The sequence below is a fragment of the Crocodylus porosus genome, unplaced genomic scaffold (genome assembly GCF_001723895.1).
Source record: "Crocodylus porosus isolate Cpor-Errol unplaced genomic scaffold, CroPor_comp1, whole genome shotgun sequence".
In the NCBI taxonomy this organism is placed as follows: Eukaryota; Metazoa; Chordata; order Crocodylia; family Crocodylidae; genus Crocodylus; species Crocodylus porosus.
The window spans coordinates 65,789,854-65,811,967 of record NW_017728943.1 but is presented as its reverse complement, the minus strand read 5'-3'; the positions used below and the strand labels follow the sequence as shown (position 1 = coordinate 65,811,967).

The 22,114-nt window shown below is 41.7% G+C and overlaps 1 protein-coding gene across 2 annotated transcripts in view; it reads left to right on the top strand.

The window, feature by feature from the left end:
- GPATCH2 (G-patch domain containing 2) overlaps positions 1-22,114 on the top strand; it is a 211,755-nt gene that overhangs the window by 34,387 nt on the left and 155,254 nt on the right. For both annotated transcript variants that reach the window (XM_019549481.1, XM_019549482.1), the window contains exons 4-5: positions 14,119-14,301; positions 15,721-15,800. In XM_019549481.1, coding sequence (XP_019405026.1) covers positions 14,119-14,301; positions 15,721-15,800 — 263 coding nt within the window. The remainder of the gene's footprint in view (positions 1-14,118; positions 14,302-15,720; positions 15,801-22,114) is intronic.

Sequence of the window (22,114 nt, the reverse complement as noted above, 5' to 3'; positions counted from 1 at the left end):
TGCCCCTCACACTACCCTGTGACTCTGGGTTCAGCCCCAACTCCCAGATGCTGGTTCTCCTCACACCCACAGCCCCATCTGATCCACCCAGCAGAGTAGGCACTGCCAAAGGGGTCCTTGCCGGTCATTGAAGACCCTGCTCCATCTGGCGTCCCTGCTGGTGAGTGTGGGGTGGAAGGGCCTGGGCCTGACAGTATCAATTGCCGCCCCCCCCCCCCCCCAACACTGCATATGCCCAAGTCAGCACCCTTCCCTGCCTGACTGTCCTGGGCTGGGTCACCACCCCGCCCTCAGCCTCCCCTCACCCCCAGCCTGCAATAGCTCACCCAAATTCCTAAAGTGCCCCTCCAACCAAAATAATTGACCACCTCTGGTCTATTTGCTCAGCATTTGTAACATGAGATGGACAACGTCTGTTTCCACCCTAAGTGGAAAAGAGAAGGCAGCAAAAATAGGGATTTCCACTACAGGATATGATTTCCAATAATGCTGTTAAAAAAGAAGTATATAAACAGAAAGAAGTAAGAGCAGCTGGAGCACATACATTTCTGGAGAGAAGAACTTGGAATTTTAGCTGTTAACCCAGACTTCAGCACTGAGTTTGCCCAATAAAAGTTAAAATATGATGTACTTACTGTTAGTAAAATGTACTTTTGAAAAAACTAAAACAGAGATCAGTTCACTCTTAACAAGAAAGCCTTTTAGCCGTGGGGAAAACCTATTTTGTTTTTGTAATGTTCACTAAACTTCTTACATTGCCCAAATATGTTCTTTTTAGGGCAATGGTTCTCTGGTCAGCACATGCAAAAACAAAAACAAAAGTGAAAAAAGCTTTGGGTAGAAAATAAATCACTCAAAATTAAGAAATGCCAGAATTAAATGTGCCTGTGCACCCTCTATTGAGTCATTTGCAAGCCTCCATTGATACAGTCATTAATTGCATTACCACAGTCCTTAATTATATTATCACACGTTATCTCTTTCTACAGAATGCCTGCCTCTTTCAGTGTGTAAAGGAGAGTGTTCACCAAATGAGTAGATAGTCCTGTTTCATTTTACCTTCCTTTAAAAGGTGATCACATTCTTGTTCCAACTTTTTTGAATACAGAATTTACAGTGTCATAGCCTTCTTAGGTAGTCACCACTAAAAGTAACAGAATACTGACAGATCTAATGTTTTGATCTTTATAACCATCTGTGAGGTTGCGCAGCTATTAAGGTATAGACTGCCTACCAGTCTTTGTTGTCAACTTTGAAATGCCTAGGAACTGATTTTCCCCCTCTCCAGTCACATTTGGCAGTCTGACTATAACGTGTCACAACAGAATTTCTGTTGATTTCATTTGCAATTGTGTTGTTTTCAATTCTGGCCCCAACTACCTCACATAGAACATGCATCTCCTCCTGTGAACATGGTCAAAGTGATTTGCCCAGTATCACATACAAACTGTGTTAGAGGGAGGGGTAGAATTCAGTCCTAAAGGTTGGCCCTCAATTGCTTAGGTCATCCTTTCCATTCCCCTCCTTCTCTGCTTTATTTACTGTGTGCCTCAATTTCTGCAACAAATAAGGCCAGGTTATTCCAGGAAATGGGCTCTATTTGCTATACAGACACCCTAAGCAACAGCTAGCCTTTGGAATGAGGCAGAGGCTGTCCTGGAAAAACCAGTACATCATCTCACAATGAAAGACTCATAAGGCATCTGTGCAAATGACCTTAATACAAGCCATCCTTAGGGCTGTCCGCAGCATCGAACTCTGCCATGTGATCTCACACAGCAACTTATAGTAATGCTGTGCTGTATCTTGAGGAAGTTGGCACTACATGGAGATGAAAGCTATACGTTGCCAGTAGGTTTTCTTGTTCAGACCCATGAATCATGGATTCAGTTCTGGAGTGTATATGCTATCTTTGTTACAGATCTTTCTACCCTTGGCTGCACTACTTGGACTTCTTTTGATTATCCCACAGCTCTTAATCCATTTATACTACAGTTAGGCTACTCCTTCTTCAGATTGGCTAAGTAATTCTACAGTGGGCAAGTAAGGAATATAGTATTAGAACACAATGTTGATAATTCTGTAAGTAATGTTTATAATGCAACACAACAGAGATACAAACTTCATTATTTTTGATAAGTTACCTAAGTATTTATAGACCCCTGGAAGCACTTTGAAATATCATCTTTTGGTAAAGCTAAACCTGAGTAGCTAGAACAAAGTTGGAAAATGAAATGACTGACTTAATTGCCTTTCATCCAATCATCCTGGAAAAAAGAAGGTGCCATCTTTTGGACCTGCTCACACGCAAGCAGCATCAGCCTATTCATCTCTGGCTACTAGCTATTTAATTTATGCTTTACTGTATAGTAAAATACTGCCATGGGCTAAATATTTATCATAAAATATATAGGATGTGCAATGTTGGCTATAATACTTTAATTCTAGAATCTTAAAACTTGCATTTCCTGACTTCATAACTGTTCTTATAATGTTGTTGCAGTCGGATTTATTGTTTCCATTTCAGTGGTCTGATGTAACTTTTGACCAATACAGTCTGTCTTTAAACTGGTACTATGTACATGATCAAGAGAGAGGCACTTCAGGAGCCTAAAATGGTACTTAGATACCTCAATTCTACCTACGTGCAAAAATTTTTTCCAAAACCCCCAGTTCATCAAGCATCTAAAGTCATTTGGTTTGTGCATCTGGGACACAAAATTCACTAGGAATCTAAACTTAGGCTCTTGCACATGCCATTTGGTTCAGAACAACAGATGAAGCCAGGCTTTCTCACTCAAAAACTTGTAGTGGTATGGTTTGTTGTAGTGGCTGCCTGTTGCATAACATCCAAGATACTAGAGCACTTATCTAAGAAGTAGGAGGCCTCTATGTTATGCTTCCCAAACCTGCCTTTCCCACCAGGATATAGTATGCTGTGGATATTTTCCATCCTTCCTGTTGCATCTGAGACTAGGTGAAGTGAAGAACACAACATCATAACATCACAAGGAGAGTGAGCAAGAGGGGTTAGAAACTACAGCTTGTAGAGGGATGGGGTGATCTAGGTTCTCATACCTGTTCTCCAGATTGCACAAACTATATTTAATGTTAAACAGTTTGTGGATTTAAAAAAGGAAAATAGTCTTGAGAGCAGAAATTAAAACCCAGTTTACCCTTCCCCAACACACACATGCCCCTCTCACCATCCTAGGGAAGTGTCATAACCAATAGTTTACACAGGCAGCTCTTTCTGTCTTGTTCTCACTCTCCTTTCTGCTCGCTAATCCAGCTCCAGCATAGCCAGTAGCTTGGAGTTTGGGGTACTTTACTTGGAGTGAGATACAGGTTTGAGTTTTATGGACTGAGGAAAGCCTTTAACATTGATCTCTCATTTGCTAGGCATGTTCTGTATCTGCTAGACTAGCACATAAAAGATTGTACCATCGTATCAGGTAGGTATCTACTCTTAAAAGAAGACCCCAGAGAACAGAAGTGCCTTGTGTATCCCTGAGTCAGACCTCTAAACCCCCAAAAGGGGCAGGATTATTTCAGCCTATTTTTGTGCTTAATGTTTCCTGTTGGCTAGTCCTGCATGCATGCATCTTAATCTTTGGGCTCTCTGAATCACCATCACCTTTTCAGAGGTGCTGGACTCTTGCTGTTGACTTTGTAGGGACCCTAGGCTCCCAACTATGGGAATGCTCTGCTAAGGCCTGACTGACTTGGGGAAGCACTCTGTTCTCTCCCCTGATTCTTCTGCCCATACGATGCCCAGGGCTATAGCCTGATTGCTAGGAACAGCAGCGCCCAGAGCACCAGAAGCCTTAGAGAAGTGATGTTGCACTTTGGGATACCTGAAGGATCACATAACATGAACCCAAACTATATAAAATCCAGGTACTTTTTTGGCATACTTTGTCCACTTTTGGAGCATATTATCTGGTGCATATGTCTGTTTCAAAGCCATTTGAAATATCAATATTATATCTGTCTGCAGTCTGAAATTCTACAAAATGCTTGTTCCTGGAAGCCGAGGTCTGTATAATAAGTAAATTGATGATGGAGCAGAATAGTACCTAGCAGTGGGTTTTTGTTTATTTATATATATATATTTTTACCAGCAACTTTTCAGTGTGACTTGTGAATCTGCTAGCAATCCTAACAATGTTCTTCGTAGCTGTCTTTGAAGGGGGATTAGAACTTTTGGGAAAAAAATAGAAGATAGTGAGGCAGAGGCACCTTTATGCAGTTATTTTCATGCAACAAGAAGACAGTTTGTTAGGGATTTATGAACCATCCTGATCAAGAGGGACCTGGAGTGAAGCAGATATGTGATACTCAATCTAGAACTGACAGCTCGTGGAAGGGCCTGTGTCCAATGTGCTTTCAGTTTTATAAAGCTGTATAATGTCACAACCTGATGTTAGAGAAAGATACCACAGTATATAATATGCTAATGTGGAAACCGACATTGAAATTTTGCTAGATCTTTGGTGTAAATTCCAAGCATCAGGGCCATTCCACTATACCAGGGATGGGCAAAATGGCAGATCCAGCTGGAAGCTGGGCTCCATTTCCCAGCTGCCCCTGCTCACATGGCTAAAGCCAGTTTCCATGGAGACCCCAGCAGCAGCCGCTCTTTGATAGTGCAAGGCCAGAGTTTCTGTGAAGACTGGCCCCAGCAGTGCTGGGAAGGCACGTGGCAGAGCATGGAGCTACTCCAGAGCCAAGCTGGGATCTTGTGGTGATGACAGCATGGTCGAGGGGCATGCGGGCTGCAGATTGCAGCTCTTCCCCAGCTCTGGACTGTGTTGTCACTACAGCAAGGAGCTGAGGCAGAACTGCAATCCACTGCCTGCACATCCCTGCCTGGGGCATGCAGGCTACAGATCGCAGCTCTGCCCTGGCTCTAGACCATGCTGTCACCGCTGCAAGATCCCAGCCTGGCTCCAGAGCAGCTCCACACCCTGCCGTATGCCCTGCCAGGAGGAGTGGCCAGGGGGAAGCTTGGGCTACAGCCAGTCCAAAATTCCCCATAGCCCCCCCCATAGTATATTGTAATAGTATATACTATAGTACTATAGTAATATAATAATATTCTCCATACCCTGTCCATCCCTCCCAGCGGTGCCACTGCTGTCTGCCCTGCACAGGTGGCAGCAGCTGAGCTCACCCCACTCCCGCCTACAGCATAGCTCCTCCTCCACCAGGATGAGGTTGTCACCGCTACTGCCTGCCAGTGCTTCTGGGGCCAGTCTCGATGGAAACCCTGGCTCCATACTATCACAGCACAGCTGCTACTGGTGTCCCCGTGAAAAGTGCCCTATCCACCTGGGCAGGGGCTGCTGGGAAATGCAGTCCACTGCTAGCCAGATCTGGCCTGCGGGCTGGACCTTGCCTGCCCCTGCTCTGTACCTAGAGGAGCTCCTCAAGAAATGATTGCTACTGGAGTGACTAAAAATTTAATTTTGCCATTCATAAGCTGGATCTCAACTCAGAACAACTTCATTGAACATGGAAAACCTACTGCCAGTTAGCTGTATAAGTTCACTGTACAGCTAGAAACCAAATGTAGTAGTGTGTGAATTCAACCAGGGCAGTGAGAATAGACTAGAACTGATCTAAGGATGTAAAAGGTTAAATGGTAATTACATTTATATCATTTAACATTTACTGTTTACCTCCTAGCCCAGTGGTGTTGGAGGAGTGCCTGCAACAGGGGCTGCCCGGGAGGTGGCATAGATCCAGTCTGCAGCCTTGTGCAGCTGCTGTGGCAGGGAGGTAATTGGCAGTTACCTGGGGGAGTGGAGCCAGGCAAAGTTGTGCAGTGGAGCAGGAAGGGCTTAAATAGGAGTGAGAACAGTAGCAGGGCTGCTATTAGGTGCCCCAGGGACATGCTGCATGGAACCAGGTGCCCCCAACCTCCATAGAACCCACAGAGGTTCCTGCCTTCGTGGAACTGTGCCCAGGTAGTGCCTTCAGTCTGTGGGCGACCAGAGCCCTGGGTGGTGCCTTCCTTCCACCTGCCTGTCTGCTAGGCTCTGGCAGCTGCTGCTCGGCAAGGACCCATGGTGGTTCCAAGGACCCATGGTCACAGCCTGGGGGCATGTGATGGTTGGATGTGCTATGCGGGATTACACCTGAGGCATCCACTTGTGAGCTAAGCATCCTCTGCTAGGATGCACAGCACCAGGGCAAGCCCTCAACTGAGCAGGAGGAGGGTTAGAAGAGGTTAAGTGGGTCATTTTTAAAATGATATTTACATCCCCAGACTGATCATGTAGTGACTTGTGGTAAGATTTCTTCAGTTACTTGAAGTGCACTAGGATCTACCCAGGGAAACTAGACTGGGAATATTGAATGAAGTTTATAGTTTCATAGTTTCTAGGGTCGGAAGGGACCAGAGTAGATCATCTAGTCCAACTCCCTGCCATGGCAGGAAAGAGTACTGGGGTCAAACGACCCCAGCAAGGTGTACATCAAGTTTAGGAATGATTAACCCCTGATTTGGCTCCTGCTGTGTTTGTATGTTTCCTGGGCAGCCAAACTTAGATAAGAGGTTTATCAAAGTTTGGCTGCCCAGGGAACTTCATCACCATCCTAAGACTCTTTTATAACCAGATGGCTGCCTCCGTCTTATGTAGTGGCTCTGCTATGGAGCCCTTTGCCATTCAAACTGGTGTCAAGCAGGGGGACTGTGTGATCATACCAATTCTGTTTTCTATCTTTCTTGTGGTCATCAAGATGCTCATCCATGACTGTCTGCCACATGGTGTTGGCATCAAGTACAGTTTGGATGGGACACTTTTCAATCTCTCCTGCCTTTGTGCAAAACCAAAGTTACTTCAGTCTCAATTGTGGAACTTCAGTACACTGATAATTGTTCTGTCATTGCATGTACCAAGAAGCACCTACACGTGGCCCTTAACTGCTTCTCTCAAGCTTACCAGTGCCTGGGACTGATCCTTAACATTATAAAAACAAAGGTGCTTCACCAGCCTGCTCTGGGCCAGTCAACTCCCCTGGCAGAGATCCTCACTGATGGACAGGAGCTGGAGAATATTGAACACCATACATACCTTGGCAGCCATCTCTCAGAGACAGCCAACAGCAACAAAGAGATTCAGTATAGGATCTGATGTGCCAGCTCTGTCTTCAGAAGACTGAATCATCGTGTGTTCAATGATCATGACATCAGGACTCAAACACAGCCCCTATACTGTTACTATATAAGGGTATAGTGATCCCAACTGTTCTCTACAGCTCTGAAGCTCAGCTGACATACAGGGATCACTTGAAAGGCCTGCAACACCATCACCAGTGTTACCTCCAGAAGATCCTTAGCGTATAGTGGGAGGATCATCACACCAATGCCAGTGTCCTCACCTACCTAACACCACCAGTATGGAAGTATTGATTATTCAATATCAGCTTCAGTAGACAGGGCATTGTATGCTCATGTCTGATGTACATTTACTGAAGCAACTACTATACTCCCAATTCAGCCAAGGACAAAGGACACGCAGGGGCCAGAGAAGGTGCTTCAAGGGCATCCTCAAAGCAAACGTTAAGAAGGTGTGGCACTGATACCACAAATTGGGAAAAAATAGCCCAGGACAGGGCTCCATGGCAACACCTTGTCAGAGAAGGTACATTTTACTTTGAGGAAAAGAGTTTCACCCTGGAGGCAGAAAAATGACAGTAATGGAAGGAAAGGAAACAAGACCAAGAAATCAATGGTCTGACTCTCTCTTTAATCGCCACCTGTGGTGTTTGCCAGAGTCTGTGGCTCTAGGATCGGCTGCCTTAACAATCAACCGACACACCTACAACCCTTTAATTGACCCATGGGAGTGATCATCCTTAACTGTGAGGGATTGCTGCCACTTGTATGCAGGTAATAGGATTGTCTTGAAAGAAAGTTTACAGAAGACAGCAGGCAACCTCTGCTTAATGCTGTTTTGCTTAGCACTATTTTGCTATAACGCTCATTTTACATTGATACCTGATTCACTTAGCACTCAGCAAGTTTTGTTATAACATTCACGGGCATCATACAGCTGGCACTGAAACTGACACTGATCCTTGCAGCCCTGATTCTGGTGATTTTGGTGGCTTTAGAAAGTGAAAGTTGGTTTTGCTTAATGCTTGGTTTCATTAAACACTGTTTTTTTTTAAGGAACCAGTTAAGAGTGCTAAGCAGGGGGTTGCCTGTATCTCAGGATAGTGGAAGAGTAAGTCATCTGTGGTATAAGACATTGAGCCAGGTAGCCACCAGATCTTTTGGCTGGACATGGTTACGGAGAAATGTTAGATCCATAAAATTTCTTGACAGGTAAGATAAGAAAGTGCAAGGAGAGAGAGGGAAAGGCAATACTGTTTTATGGGAAATCCTCACTCTGATAGGCTTGGGGTGTTCATAGGAATTTAATTTGAGGCCTGATACAAGAAACACCTATTGAAAATTGATGTTTGATAGTAGCATATAATACCCTTCTTAAAGTTTATGGAGTAGAGCCCCTGAAATATAAAGGTTATGATGGTATTGATGAAACATCATAGTATTCTGGTTCAGTGTACTAAGTTGTATCTGTAGTTATCAGGGAAGGAATTTTAATTCTAGCTTTTGCAAAAGGTTTGCCAGCAACTTCAGATAAAAAGATGGAGGTCAGAGTTGCCCATCTAGTGTAGAAGTAGAGAACTGAGGTGCACTGATACATTGGTCCAGTATTGCACCGGTACTGATACAAAGAAAATTATCTGTATCAGATATCAGCCAGATGGGGCAAGTAATTTGGCCAATAAATGCCCGTGCTGCATGCAGTCACAGTACAGCACAGAGCAGAACCGGCAGTGTGGAGAGCTGCATCCAGCTGGTAAATCGGAAGGGGAGGGAAGGGAAAGGGTGTAAGGGAGCAGATCAACATCCTCCTCCCCATCGTGAGGGAGGGGGCAGGGGCAGGTGCTGCCCAGCCGGGGCAGGGGGGCACAGGACAGAACTGTGGTTTGTGGGGTGGGGCAGCTTCTGCCATTGCTTGCACCCTGGGAGGGCGGAGGCAGGATGGGCATGTGCCCCCAGATCTATGCAGCGTGGGGTAGGCTGCAGCTGTTGGGTAGAGCTGGAGTTGACACTGAGCAGGGCTTTTCTTGCTAGGGGCTGGGCTTGGTGCAGACTTTGGCAGTGCTAGGAGGAGGCTGTAGTCACCCCGAATTTTGCTGCAGCTCTGCTCCCAGCCCTGTGCCGCCGCCTGGCACACCCATGGCTTTTTCTGGCGCTTAGTGGAGGTGGGGTGTTTAGCTGGGGCTTTGCCTGGCAGTGTGGGGCTGGGAGCAGAGCTGCAGTGAAATTTGGCATAGCTGGAGCCTTCTCCCAGTGCTGCTGGAGCCTGCTCCGAGTCCAGCCCCCAGCAAGAAAAGCCCCGCACAGCGCCAGCTCTGGCTCACGGTTCAGTGTTCATGCAGCAAAAACCAGCAAGACTCCCTGCATCTGCACAAGAAGCTCATACAGGAGGCTTCACCAGTCATCTGAGGACAGCATTCCAGAAGAGCTAGAAACAACTAAGTGAGAATCAAGCATATCAGGCATAAAATGCCAAGGAAAAACGAGAATTAAGTACCCATTCAGGGAAGTGAAAAAGTGTGGCCACCCAAGTAGAAAAAGCTGCCAAGGAAAAAATTTCAGACGTTGTTTTCTTTTTGGGATTAAGGCTATTCAGAGCATTGTGACCCAAATGTTTTAATAGAGTTATTGATATGGATAGACACGTATATTTTAAATGCAAGATTATATTATTATTCAATCCAATGTTAGATTATAAAAGTTCTATTTAATTCTTTTATCATTGAAATCACCAAGTGACACTGAACCCAGCTGTATTACAATTTAAGTAAATAGTTAATAGTTTCACTAGCATGCCTCATTTAATTAGATCACAACAATTGGGGAAAAATATTGAGTAGACCTATTCTGGGTAATCATTTTGGATTTATCGTGAGTTCAGTAGTGTTGATTAAACCCCCAGTTGGTGGTAGTAGGTCTACAATGAGGTGCCTAAGTACTGTACTGGGGGTCTTATTCTTCATTTTATGTCTATCAGGTTCATTTTCTTAGCTAGCCACTTTATCCATACCACTGTACAAGTGTGCCCTAATCATACAAACTCTCTGATTCCAAAGAGTAATTGTATACCGGAAAGGACAAATAGTTCCTCTATAGCAAACTTAGGTTTTTAAAAATATGTGACAGAGGCAGCTGATAAATGTCACTTAGATCTATTTACCACATAATTTCAAGCCGATAATTCCACTTCCCCCAGTCAAGACTTTATATGTAAAGTGAGACAACACTGAAGCATGTCGTCAGTCATCAATGAATCGAAGAGGAATATTTCTCAGGCAGTTCATACTGTGACAATATTTTCAGAAACCCATCTTGGTCTGAGCCTTTTCAACCCAAACCATTTCAGACAAGTGAAAAATGAATTGACTGTGTTCAGTATTTCCATCAGCAAATAAAAGTTTCAGCATTTCAGGTAATATATCAAACATACATTAGGTGGAAGGAACCCTGGAGTTATTCAGTAGTTCATATACACCCCAGCCCTTAAATTTCTAACAAAATTTGTCTTTTCCAATGCAATCTGTTGTCCAAGACTACTTGAACTGGCTGTTGAGAACTCTTTTAATAAGCAATAATGAACAGATGATGTTCATCTGTGTGAATAGTAGTTTCTGAAGCTGGTATTTCCTCTTCCCACTAATCGAGATGTCCAGTTTTGTCTCGGAAGATTTAAAAAATTGTATTGTCACCTTGTTGGTTTTTCTCAAAACAGAATCAGCAAAACAGCATCGTTGTAATGTTCTGTTTAGTTTTACCTTTTACTTTTACTTTATATAAAATAGAATGGGGGTGCAGATGTGTGTAACTGCTTTTACAGACTAAAAACATGCAGACCAGGTAGACTCAAGGAAAGGACCTCAATAGGTCCTTAAAAGAACAGAACAGAACTGCCTTTGATTATAACCTAAATATTCGTTTACATGGAATTAAGATTAAAGAGTCAAAACTGTAGATAGGGAGTAGGTAGACAAATAAACCCTGTAATAGCTCTTCCTACTGGCTTAGTGCTCATTCTTTTTTTTTTTAGTTTCTATATAACTTTGAACAAATTACTCAAACTTTTGGTACTTCCGTTTTCCCCGTATGTAAAATGGGAATTATTAAGCTAAACTTCTTTTTGAGATCTTTAATAAAAGTGTTCTTTAAACTAAACGGCACCAGCAGTAAGTCTATTTACTGTTAGCCTGATGAAAATGTACAGTACCTGCTATGATCACAGCAGATGTGGCTGGGTAAGTGATAGCTAAAGATAACTTACAAACAACTTTGCCATCTCATAAATTTGCTTTTTTTTCAGTCGTGTCTGGATACAAGCAAATCTGCTTGTCTTAAAAAATAGTAGATTCTGGTGCCTGGGCATTTGAGATGGTGGAATCATCGGGCTCCTATACACATGTGTGTAGCTTGTGTGTTGGAGCAGACTCAATTAATTGAATCTGCACAGAAATTGACATGCTCTGACAGCCTTCCACATCATGTGTATCAGCATCCCAGCGTGTCTCCATGCTGAAAAAACAGCGTTTTGAAATAAAACACGTTCAGTGAGCTTTTGTTCAGAGCTCCACACCGCCATTTTTTCTGCGCAAGGATGCACAGGGACACTAATACACATGACACATGGGCACTTTTAATTAGCGCGTTGAGCTAATTAAAGCTCCTGGCACTGTGTCCCACAGCACGTGTAAAAAAGCCCATTAATTACAAGTAATTTGTTTTAGTATCACTTGATCCTCATTCTGTTCACAAATTTCATTTCTTGATAAATAAATCCCTGCTAGCAGGCTACATTTGACTTTCCATGACCTAGTAGTTGAGTAAATTTCACTTGGGCAAAAGTTTGTGATAACTAAATGAAAAACATAGGTAATTGAAATGTAATTCATGATTAGCAGAATTGTTTGTATGCACTCTCCCACTATTGTTGCTCTAATTCTATTGTGGACCATCAGGGACTGCCTTTATAGATAGAAACTGACCTTGACCTTGGCAAGGATAGAATTAATAGGGGACAGGCTTCGTAAAAAGTCACAGCAGCATAAATATGGAAAAGTGTATGAATTGGAAATGACCTGAAATATGCCCAACAAATTTATACTGTAGTATAAATAAGTTTTGCAGTTGCCCCTTCCCCCCTCCATTACTAATCATTTACAGGTTTCTCTTTTCTCCTTGCCTCTTCCTAAAATAGTGATTCTCAGCCAGGGTGCTATAGCTTCCTGGGGTACCTTGAGAACCTTTCAGGATTGCTGCAGGATGTCATACAATGTTAGCGCTGTTAGGTGTTCAGACATCATTTACAAGATAAACCCAGAGGTTTCAAATAGGAACTCATAGCATTAAAACATTCTGATCTGTTGTGGTCTTTCTGAGTTCTTCACAATACGAGAGTTGCTTTATTTATTTTATTTTTTTGTTAAAAGTAAAAGCTAAGAGCTGACATTTTCTGAGAGATGTGTTGAGTCTATTAAGGGTGCCTTAAGTCTGAAAAGGTTGTTCTACAGTATATCAATTTGGATGTTAGTTGTGTCCACTAAGGATTTTTAAGGCTATAATTCATCTATATCTATAATTCATAAAATTTATAAAGGTCCAGTGAGGGGCTTTGATTCTTTTAAATGTGCCAGTAACATTGAAGTCATTCAGACCAGATCTAACATTTTCAGCCCTCTAGTACTGTGCTAGCTTAATACTGTGGAATTGTCTCATATGGATTTTTGTTTAGTAATTTATTTAGAGTTATACCTGTTTTTTTTTCTCCCACAAGAGTCTGCTTGGGTTATCCAGGTGATGTGCTCTTGCTCTTGTCTGAGTGACAGTGAAGTTTAGCATAAATGAATGTTTCAAGCCCTCACTTATTGAATCCTATTTAACATACATTTATGTAATGTCTATTTTTGCAAAGTCTTGCATCTTTAAAATGTGAAACACGAAGTTGAAAAAAGTTTTATACATGAAAATAGTTGTGGACAAATCCAATGATATAACACAGACAATACAATATCAGGAACATCAAGTCTGGATAGCTTAGTTTTAAAACTCAAGGATGAAAGGAGGACAATTAGAGAGACCTCTTAAAGGGATGCTGTCAGATTTAAGTGTTCCTACTAAACTGAGCAGTCATTGCAGAATCAGCAGTTCAGGAAAGAATGATCATCTCAATCTTTTGTTTTCCTTAAAAGACAGTACTCCATTTTCTTTCGTAATTTTCTCTTTTGATACCTTTTATACAGAACACAGGTTTGTTTTTTCTGGTATAGTACTCATCTTTAATTAAATGTTTGTGAGTATTTATTTTTGCATACTATTAGGTAAGTTGAAGGTAAGACTTCCATTGGGTTTTTTTATCTTGCTTTTGAAATTGAGGCTTTCTCTAATTTTAATTGAAAAACTGTGTCCATAAATATTATTCTTAAAGCTGACCAGCTTCATAGTGCAAAGGTAATATTCCTCAGTATATCACATGGTACTGTCACTTTTCATTTAAAATCAACTTTTTCAAAACTTATTTCTTAATGAACTCTTAATCAGATTAATTTCATTTAGTCACATCTGTTCATGATTGTTTTCCCCTTTTACAAGCCATACAAATCATGAAATTAAGCTAATTATATACCATTATCAGCTGCAAAGAACTAGTTTCACAGCTTTATACCTTTTAATTCCCTGCAGGAGATTAAAGCTTGTTTTTTGTTAATGTGGAAAGTGCAGTAACTTAAATGGATTTCCCTGCAGTTATCACCAAAGGATTAACCAGTTTATTATTGTTTTTCACAATTCTAAATTGGTTCTAAAACATTACATTTTATGTTTTCTTATTGATGGCAGTACTTGTCATGCTATTAAAAACCATTCTCTAAACAGAGCCGCTATATACAAGTAATTATAGTACTGCTATAAAGCAAAAGAAGTTACTGTGATGTAGTGTGATTTCTGTGAGTAATAAACCTGGACCTCCCCACTTCCTTTTTGGTGTGGGGTTTACTATATTTACACAGGTGATGATGAGCAAAGTGACTGGTTTCATGAAAATGAATCTGGCGGCGCATGTGGAATCACAGGAATCAGTTCTTGGTGGGAACAGGAGGATTCTACAGAATTGGAAAAAGAATTACCTGATCCAGTCTTTGAAAGTATCTTAACTGGTGCTTTCCCTCTTATGTCCCATTCAGGGAGGAGAGGTCAGTAATACTTTGCAGCTTACTTAATAGCCTAGTTTCAATGGAAAGATGTCTGTGGGCCTGTATTTGAGATATACAGTGTGAAGTTATCAGTCTTGATCGTGGGGCATCATCAGGTTGAGAGTTCATACACTTTTTAATTTAGAGTATCGTCAAGACTAGCAATAAAAAGGGACAAAAAACCCTGACAATGATTATAAAGGTCAAGTCATATGAAAGATACCTTTGTTGCCTGATCCTTTAAATCTGTATTCTGCAAGAAGTTGTCATGACTTCATTGGATTCATGTATAAAACATCAGGATAATTCTGCGCATTTTGTAATAAAAGTTTTAATGGCTTAAGAAAATAATTTTAGAAGCAAAAAATGGTATTCATGTAGGTTCAATAATAAATACAAATGTTCAATAATGTTCAACTAGAATCTTTGGACTTCTTTGTTCCCAAGGTTTCCAATAATTTTAGTATTTTGTGTAAGTAGATTGAGTCAAGGACACTGGCCAGAAAAGACCACACTGATCTCCTTTGACTTATAGCATACACAAGGTTTTTTTCCCCAGAAACTGAGTTACAGCATAGATTTTATAAGGATGCCTGATTCTTATCTTCAAAAGGCTCCAAACAAGGGTGAATCCTACCATTCTCTTCTACCTGTTCCAACATTGCTACAGTTCTTTAAAAATGAAAGGTATCTTATTTCAAGGTTGAATTTGCCCTTAGTTCAACTTTCAGCAATTGGATTTTGTCATGCCTGCTCTACAAGACTGAATATCCTCTTTTTAGCAGGTATTTTTCCATGTAGGAAAACTTATGCTCAAGTCAACTCAGACTTTTTTAATAGCTGAATAGATTGAACTTAAAGTCTTGCATCACATTACTTGTTTTCCTGCCCTTTGGAATCATTTTCTAGCCTACTTTTGCATTTTCTCTGGTGTTTCCATGGTTTTTTTGAAGTGTGGACACCAGAACGGGACAAAGCAGGGGTCAGTGACATTTTACATTGTCAAGCTGAAACAACCCAGCTCAGGCTGAAGGTGGGCCAGCACAGGGACCCGTCTGCTGCTGCTGCCACTTCTCCCTGCTGCCCACCTGCCACCAAGTGCTACTCAAGCTTCTGTTCCACAGGCCAGATCCAGTAGCTCTGTGGCACAGATCTGATCTGTAGGTTGCTGACCCCTGGGGAAAAGTGGTCCTGTAATCATTTTAAAAGTGCTGGGTACAGAAGCAAAAGAATTTCTCTATTCTTGCCTATTGTTTTCATAATTCAAAGAATAGAATTAGCACTTGTAGATCCACCACTGTGAGAGTGTCTGTAAGCAATTACCTATGATGCCCATTGTCTGTCTTAAGTTGATAAATGGTTCCTGTTCATGCATGTATAAAAATGTTTTCTAAACAGAGATATAATTCTGATTTGTAGGTTTCCAGAATAGACTTAATCATCTTCGTGGAATGCCAGCAAGGAACATCAAAAAGGCTTCAGGAAACCAGGCAGCATTGGTAGGCATGATTTTTATTGTTGCAAACTAACTTGAACTATTCTTTTAATTAGGGAAACTACAATAATAAAAAAGATTTCCATATTCCTTTTTCATTGAAATTTTAAGGTTTATATATTGCTGAAATGGTTAATTCTCTTAATAGAGCACAAACTGCTATGGTAAGATGCAACTATAAATCAGTTTTAACACCCACTTTTTGGCTATTTGGTTTAGATATTTTAATTCTAACTCTCCTCTCCTACAATATGCCATTGTAATGGACTAGCATATGTATTCAAACAGATTATTCCTTTATGCTTATATTATGAGCTCTCTAAGAGAAAGGAATGTATTGTTTTTTTCAATGCAGGTATGTACAAAAATAATTTTTGCTCTTTCATTTATTTCATACCAAAGGTGTCAAAACTGATTTTAATCAACTGTACCAGGTACTAAGTGTATTCTAGTGAGGCTGTGTGGCATCCAGGTTTAATGTACTAGTCTCTCTCCTCTGCCCTTTCCCCCACCTCCCCCCAAGGTGCTTCTGTGTCCCTTTAACCCTCAAGCTTTCATGCTTTTGAGGGGGTTTTTGCCACGAATTAAAATGAGGCTAGTGGTCTGATACTCTTCATATATACCCATCGCACAATCCCCTGGCTGCTTCAGACTATTTTGAGCTTTTGAGTGCAAACATTGGTAATACGTTTCTTCAATTTTAGTTCCTACGGAAAGAGGAAAGTCCAATTATCACCCCCTTTCCTTCTGTATGCTTAATTCAGCTTTTAGAATACTCCTTCTAGAGAGGATGAGTGAGAGAAGAGCAGCTTTCAAAACAAAATATTCAAATTACTAGTAGAAGTGGGATCTAATCCTTTCTTTTTCAAAACCGAGCATGAGAGACAAAGCGAAAGCCAGAACTCATTTCACTATAATTATTTAAGGCTTCTCTCTGTCTGATAGTTACTATATAACGGGATAATAAATACATAGACCTTCAGCTTAGTGTTCTTCATTATTAATGGATTTGTTGATTTATTTTTTTTTTTACCTAATTAGAATAATATGGTGGCAAGAAGTGGAAGTGGTATTACATGTGCAAAGCATAGAAAGGTCTACTGAAAAGTTACCCTTTTTTGAGAGTGGTATTTTATAATCGAAGTCTCCATTCAATTATTGGCACTCAGAGCTGAATAACACACTAAAACCTTGGCCTGTGAACTCTGGTCATGAATTAGATGAATGCTATCTAGTTCTTGGTTTCAGATCTACCTATTTTTATTTTTGGTTCACTGCTTGCTTGAGCATATCTGGGATTTGTAGCCCATTTTCTAGGCTTATTGCAATCACTCTGGTATTTTATAGGAGCTATTACAACTGATAGGTTAGCTTCATGGTATTGATGATACATGGCTTAACCACCCTAAAAACTGCATTTCCCCTCTAAATTGTAAAAAGGTGATTAAGTTTCAGTTGATGGAGAGATACCATTTGTGTGTGTGTGTGTGTGTGCGTGCATGCACGTGTACGTGCACGTGCACATAATGAGTAATACTGTTTTTCTAGTATAATTTCTGCATTCTCCTAAGCAACAACATTCCTTTCCAAATAAAATTCCTCTAGTATGTTGACAATATGGTTTCCTTCCTGAATCTATTAAAGAAAATAATTTATCTAAATAATAATTTTATCATTGTGTAGCATTATGACTGGATAGAATGTTCTAAGAGAGCATGTTTTCAAAGAACGGTAAAATGATTTTACCTACAGAATCCCACATTTGGAAGAAAAATATACTGGACAGAAAGCTGCCAGCATACAGAATCTCTTGACTTGCATGCATCCTTGGTGCTCATTTATTTCTACATTCATGCACTTTGCATCCACTTTGGAAGTTTTCATGAGCTTGTTTGTTATCAGTGAGCAATTTTCAAAGAAAATCTTTTAAATACTTCAATTCAATGGCAAAAAGAAAAAAAAATCATTTAATACCTGTGACATCTGATAAGGCAGAACAAGAAGTAATTACTGCTGCTAGATTGTTACAGTGAAGTGCAAGAATGCTTTTAGAAAGATTAATATCCTGAGCAAAGAAGAACACTGCGGACTCAACCCATTGAACAGAATTGTGCTGGTGACCTAATTCTTTCATTTTTAATGGAGATGAGGCTGTGATGTCTGTTCAAGAGCAGTGATACCTCTTCTCCCTTTCAAAGTCTGTGAAAACTGAATTCTCTTCTAAGGAATGTTAGAGTATAGTGTACCCATTTTAGTAATTATGTTTAATCAAAGAATAATGCCTTGTAATCTTATGCATAAGATTACAAGGCATTATTCAATGTGCACTGAGCTTTGCACCCGAGCAGAGTTCAGTTGAACACAGTGGGACTCTGCACATTCAAATTAAGGATTCTCCTGCAGGATCAGAACAAATGTGGTAAAATCCTGAAAAAATGTAACCTGTTTTGGAGGGGCAGAAGTGTTTAGCTCTGATACATGATCATCATCTACACAAGAAATTAAAGTTTATCATAAATGTTCACTTCGTTTCTTGTAACATAACTAGTCAGTTTGTCATACGTCTTTCCATTTGCATCTAGCAGGCAATAACTACTCATACAGGTATCTGCCTTTCCACATGTTTCTTTTACCAGTAATGAAAGTTTGAGACTCTGGGACAAAAGCTGTGCTCTGTGGGTCAGTCAGTAGTTTTTATTTCATATTTGCCTTTGCAAACCATGTATTGTAACAGATATTTTGCCTGATTATTTGTCAAACATATTTTAATAGAACAATTTAGCTGTGTTTAAAAAAACTTTAAGTACAATTTTGCTATAGTTGTGTTTGTCTTTAAACTGCTTTTGAGTATGGACATAAAAATACATTCCCACCAAGGTAAGCTAGGGCATGAATTTATAGTCTAACAGCTGCTCTGTTCTAGATAGCCATGTGCATTGTCCTACTTTGCATTAAAAATGAGGTGGTTTCACCCCCCTCAGTGAAAGTGGGATAGGAACTTGTACATAATCAGTTACCAAAGCGTGCCAGAGATACTAAGTTCAAACTGTCCCTGCTTATCTTGTAACTTGTTCAAGAATCCATACAGTTTGTTGACAGATTCACTTTTTTGATGACCCAACTCTCCCTCTCATGCTTGGTTCATGTATTGTTGCCAAAACAGTGTATTATTTTACATTAGCAAGACGCATGGAATGAAGATTGCTATCTAGTGAAGTAGGCAGGTAAGATGGAGAAACTGAAGGAGACAGAGAAGCATGCATGATAGGACTAAAAGTAAGCATTGAATAGCTGTCTGTTTGCTATGCATTGTTTAACCGATATGCCAAATGAGACACAGGTCCCAGGAAAAAAATATATGCTCATGTCATGTAATTATTTTAGTACAATATGTAAATGCAAAGAGGTAAAAACAAAATTGAGCAGACAACCTTAACTTTGGCATTGCGTGTCTTGATTGCTTTTTAAAGTTTGCATATATTTATCTCTACAAATTTCCTGAACAATTCTTTTGATTAGACTTAAATATGCCATATTTGTAGTGGGTATGTAATAGATAATTCTAAAGCCGTGGGAGTAACTTGTTATAACTCCTACAATATATCAATATTTGATACTATAGATTTTTTTGACAATGTTATATTATAAAATCTTATAGGACTTGGCATACTTGGATTTCTTTTTTGGTTTGTTTTTTCATGGTCTTATTATATAAATCCAGACCACTGTTATTGCTGTTGTGCCCCATAATGCCGGTGCACCCTTGACCTGCGAGCCTGGGTCGCCACGACCGGCTTGGCGCAAGGATGGGGATTTATGACCGGGCAGGTGGGTGATAACGGTGAGCAGGAGTCCGTATGATTTAAACACAGCATGGTGGTTACACAGAAAAGGTTTATTTTACTTACGCTGCTGATGTGCTGCAGTGTAGGCAGAGGAGTTGATTTATTCAGTTACAGCATGCAGATATCATGTTACCCAGCATTTACAGGGTGGGTAAGAGAGTTGCTTGTTTCAGATTCTGAGCAATTCACATAAGCCATTGCAGTCTGCAGATTACTGGGAGCTCTTCATAAGAAAGATAACACCAGAGATAGAGAGATAGACGGGCCGGCAAGACGGCGATACGCCAGAAAGATAACATAGGCTGAGAGATGCACGATCTGTTCTTCTTGAGTGTATACGCAGTTCTCTGCTCTCTGCTTTGGGCGGAAGTTCTTTCAAAGTTATATTAGGCGAAAGTGACCAATTACTATACACTAATCATAAATAATTAATGAGTTGGCACCTGTGCTCTTTTTGTTTGCTTAGGTTTCATAAAAAAGGGGGGTTATTTTTACTAGGGTGGTAGTGGTTCTGTCTGGTCACAGGATGGCACGTGTAGTATATTATTTAATTTTACAACTTCATTAAAGTAGTTTGATTTTTATCTGGTCACTGTGGGTACCGATATCTCTCGTGCTGAACTGTCAAGGCCAGTTTCTCTCTCAAGTAATTTGAAATGAGGCACAGACAGGGGTGTGTATATGCAGCACTGTTAATATAGAGGGATAAATTACAACCACAGAGTTTGCTGTGTTAGCTTCTGACCTTTTGCCATCTGACTTTTTGGCCATCAGCATCTGAAATCAAAGACTTTGATCTTTGACAATTGCAAGAAAATTCAAAGGTGATGTTGACTAGTGACATCACTATGATGCTTGTTTCTTAATGCTAAAGGTTTTCAGGCTACAGTACATTGTTAGCTATGCTAAGTCAAGACACATCAGACTGTGTCTCTAGGATCCCCATCATGTTATTGAAGAGATCTTGTGATTTAGCAGAATGCTTTTAACATGGTTAGAAATTAGGCCTGTGCGAATAGGGAAATATTCAATTCTGCCAATTCGGAGGACAGCGATTTGATTTGATGATTCAAGTCACTGTTCCCATTTGATTCAGCCGAATCAGAACTGGAGATTTGGCACCAATTCGGAGGTTCAGATCGGCCAGGGAGAGGCAGGCACAGCAAAGCGGCTGCAGAGTCTCCCATGGCTCCTCCAGCTGTGCCTGCCTCTCCCTGGGCAGGGGGAGCTGCGGGAGAAGCCCCCATGGCTGTTGTGCCTGACCCCGGCCCCAGCCTCCTGGTACTTAAAAAAACAAAACAAGCCAAAAAAAAAGCCCCAGACTCACCAGCTGCAGCAGTGGGGATCAGGGCCTCTGAGGGCTCCTAGCAGAGCCTCCCCCTCTCACAGCAGGGGGCAACAGGGATCGCCCCCACCGCTTGGCAACTGCACGGCAACTGTCCCATGGCATGGGTGCAGTGCAACTCAGCAGGGCGCCATGTACTGTCTGAGACCTGGGCTGCTGGGGCTGAGTGGTGCCATGCTCCGGCTGACTGCTGGACCCACCTCAGCTCCCAGACAGCATGCGATGCGCTGCTGAGCCATGCTGCTCCAACACGATGTGACAGCTGCCGTGCAGGTGCCAAGTGGGGTTGGCAGTCCCCACTGCCCTGTGCTGCACGGGGTGGCTCTGCTGTAGTTTCATAGTAGGGTCGGAAGGGACCTGAGCAGATCATCGAGTCCAACCCCCAGGAAAGAGTACTGGGGTCAAACGACCTCAGCAAGATGTTCATCTAGCCTCCTCTTAAAGACCCCCAGGGTAGGAGCCAGCACCACTTTGCTTGGAAGTTGGTTCCAGATCCTAGCCGCCCTGACAGTGAAGTAGCGCCTCCTGTTATCTAGCTTAAATCTACCCTCTGCCAGCTTGTGACCATTATTCCTAGTCACTCCTGGTAGTGCTTGGAGGAACAGGGACTCCCCCAATGCCTGCTGGTCCCCTCTGACTAGTGTGTAACAGGCCACTAGATCCCCCCCTCAGCCTTCTCTTGTGGAGGCTGAACAGGTTCAGATCCCATAGCCTCTCCTCCTAGGGCCTGCCCTTCTGCCCCCTGATCATGCAAGTGGACCTCCTCTGGACCTTTTCCATGTTGTCCACATCCCCCCTGAAGTGCGGCACCCAGCACTGGATGCAGTACTCCAACTGCGGCCTGACCAGTGCCTCATAAAGGAGGAGTATCACCTTCTTGGACCTGCTTGAGATGCATCTGTGGATGCATGACAGGGTGTGGTTGGCCTTCCTGGTTGCATCCCCACACTGCCGGCCTATGTTCATCTTGGCATCAATGACGACTCCAAGATCCTCTTCTGCCTCTGTACTGATGAGAAGGGAGTTCCCCAGCCTGTAGGTACAGTGCTGGTTCTTCCTCCCCAGGTGCATCACCTTGCACTTGTCAGTGTTGAATCCCATCCTATTCTCATCCGCCCACACCTGTAA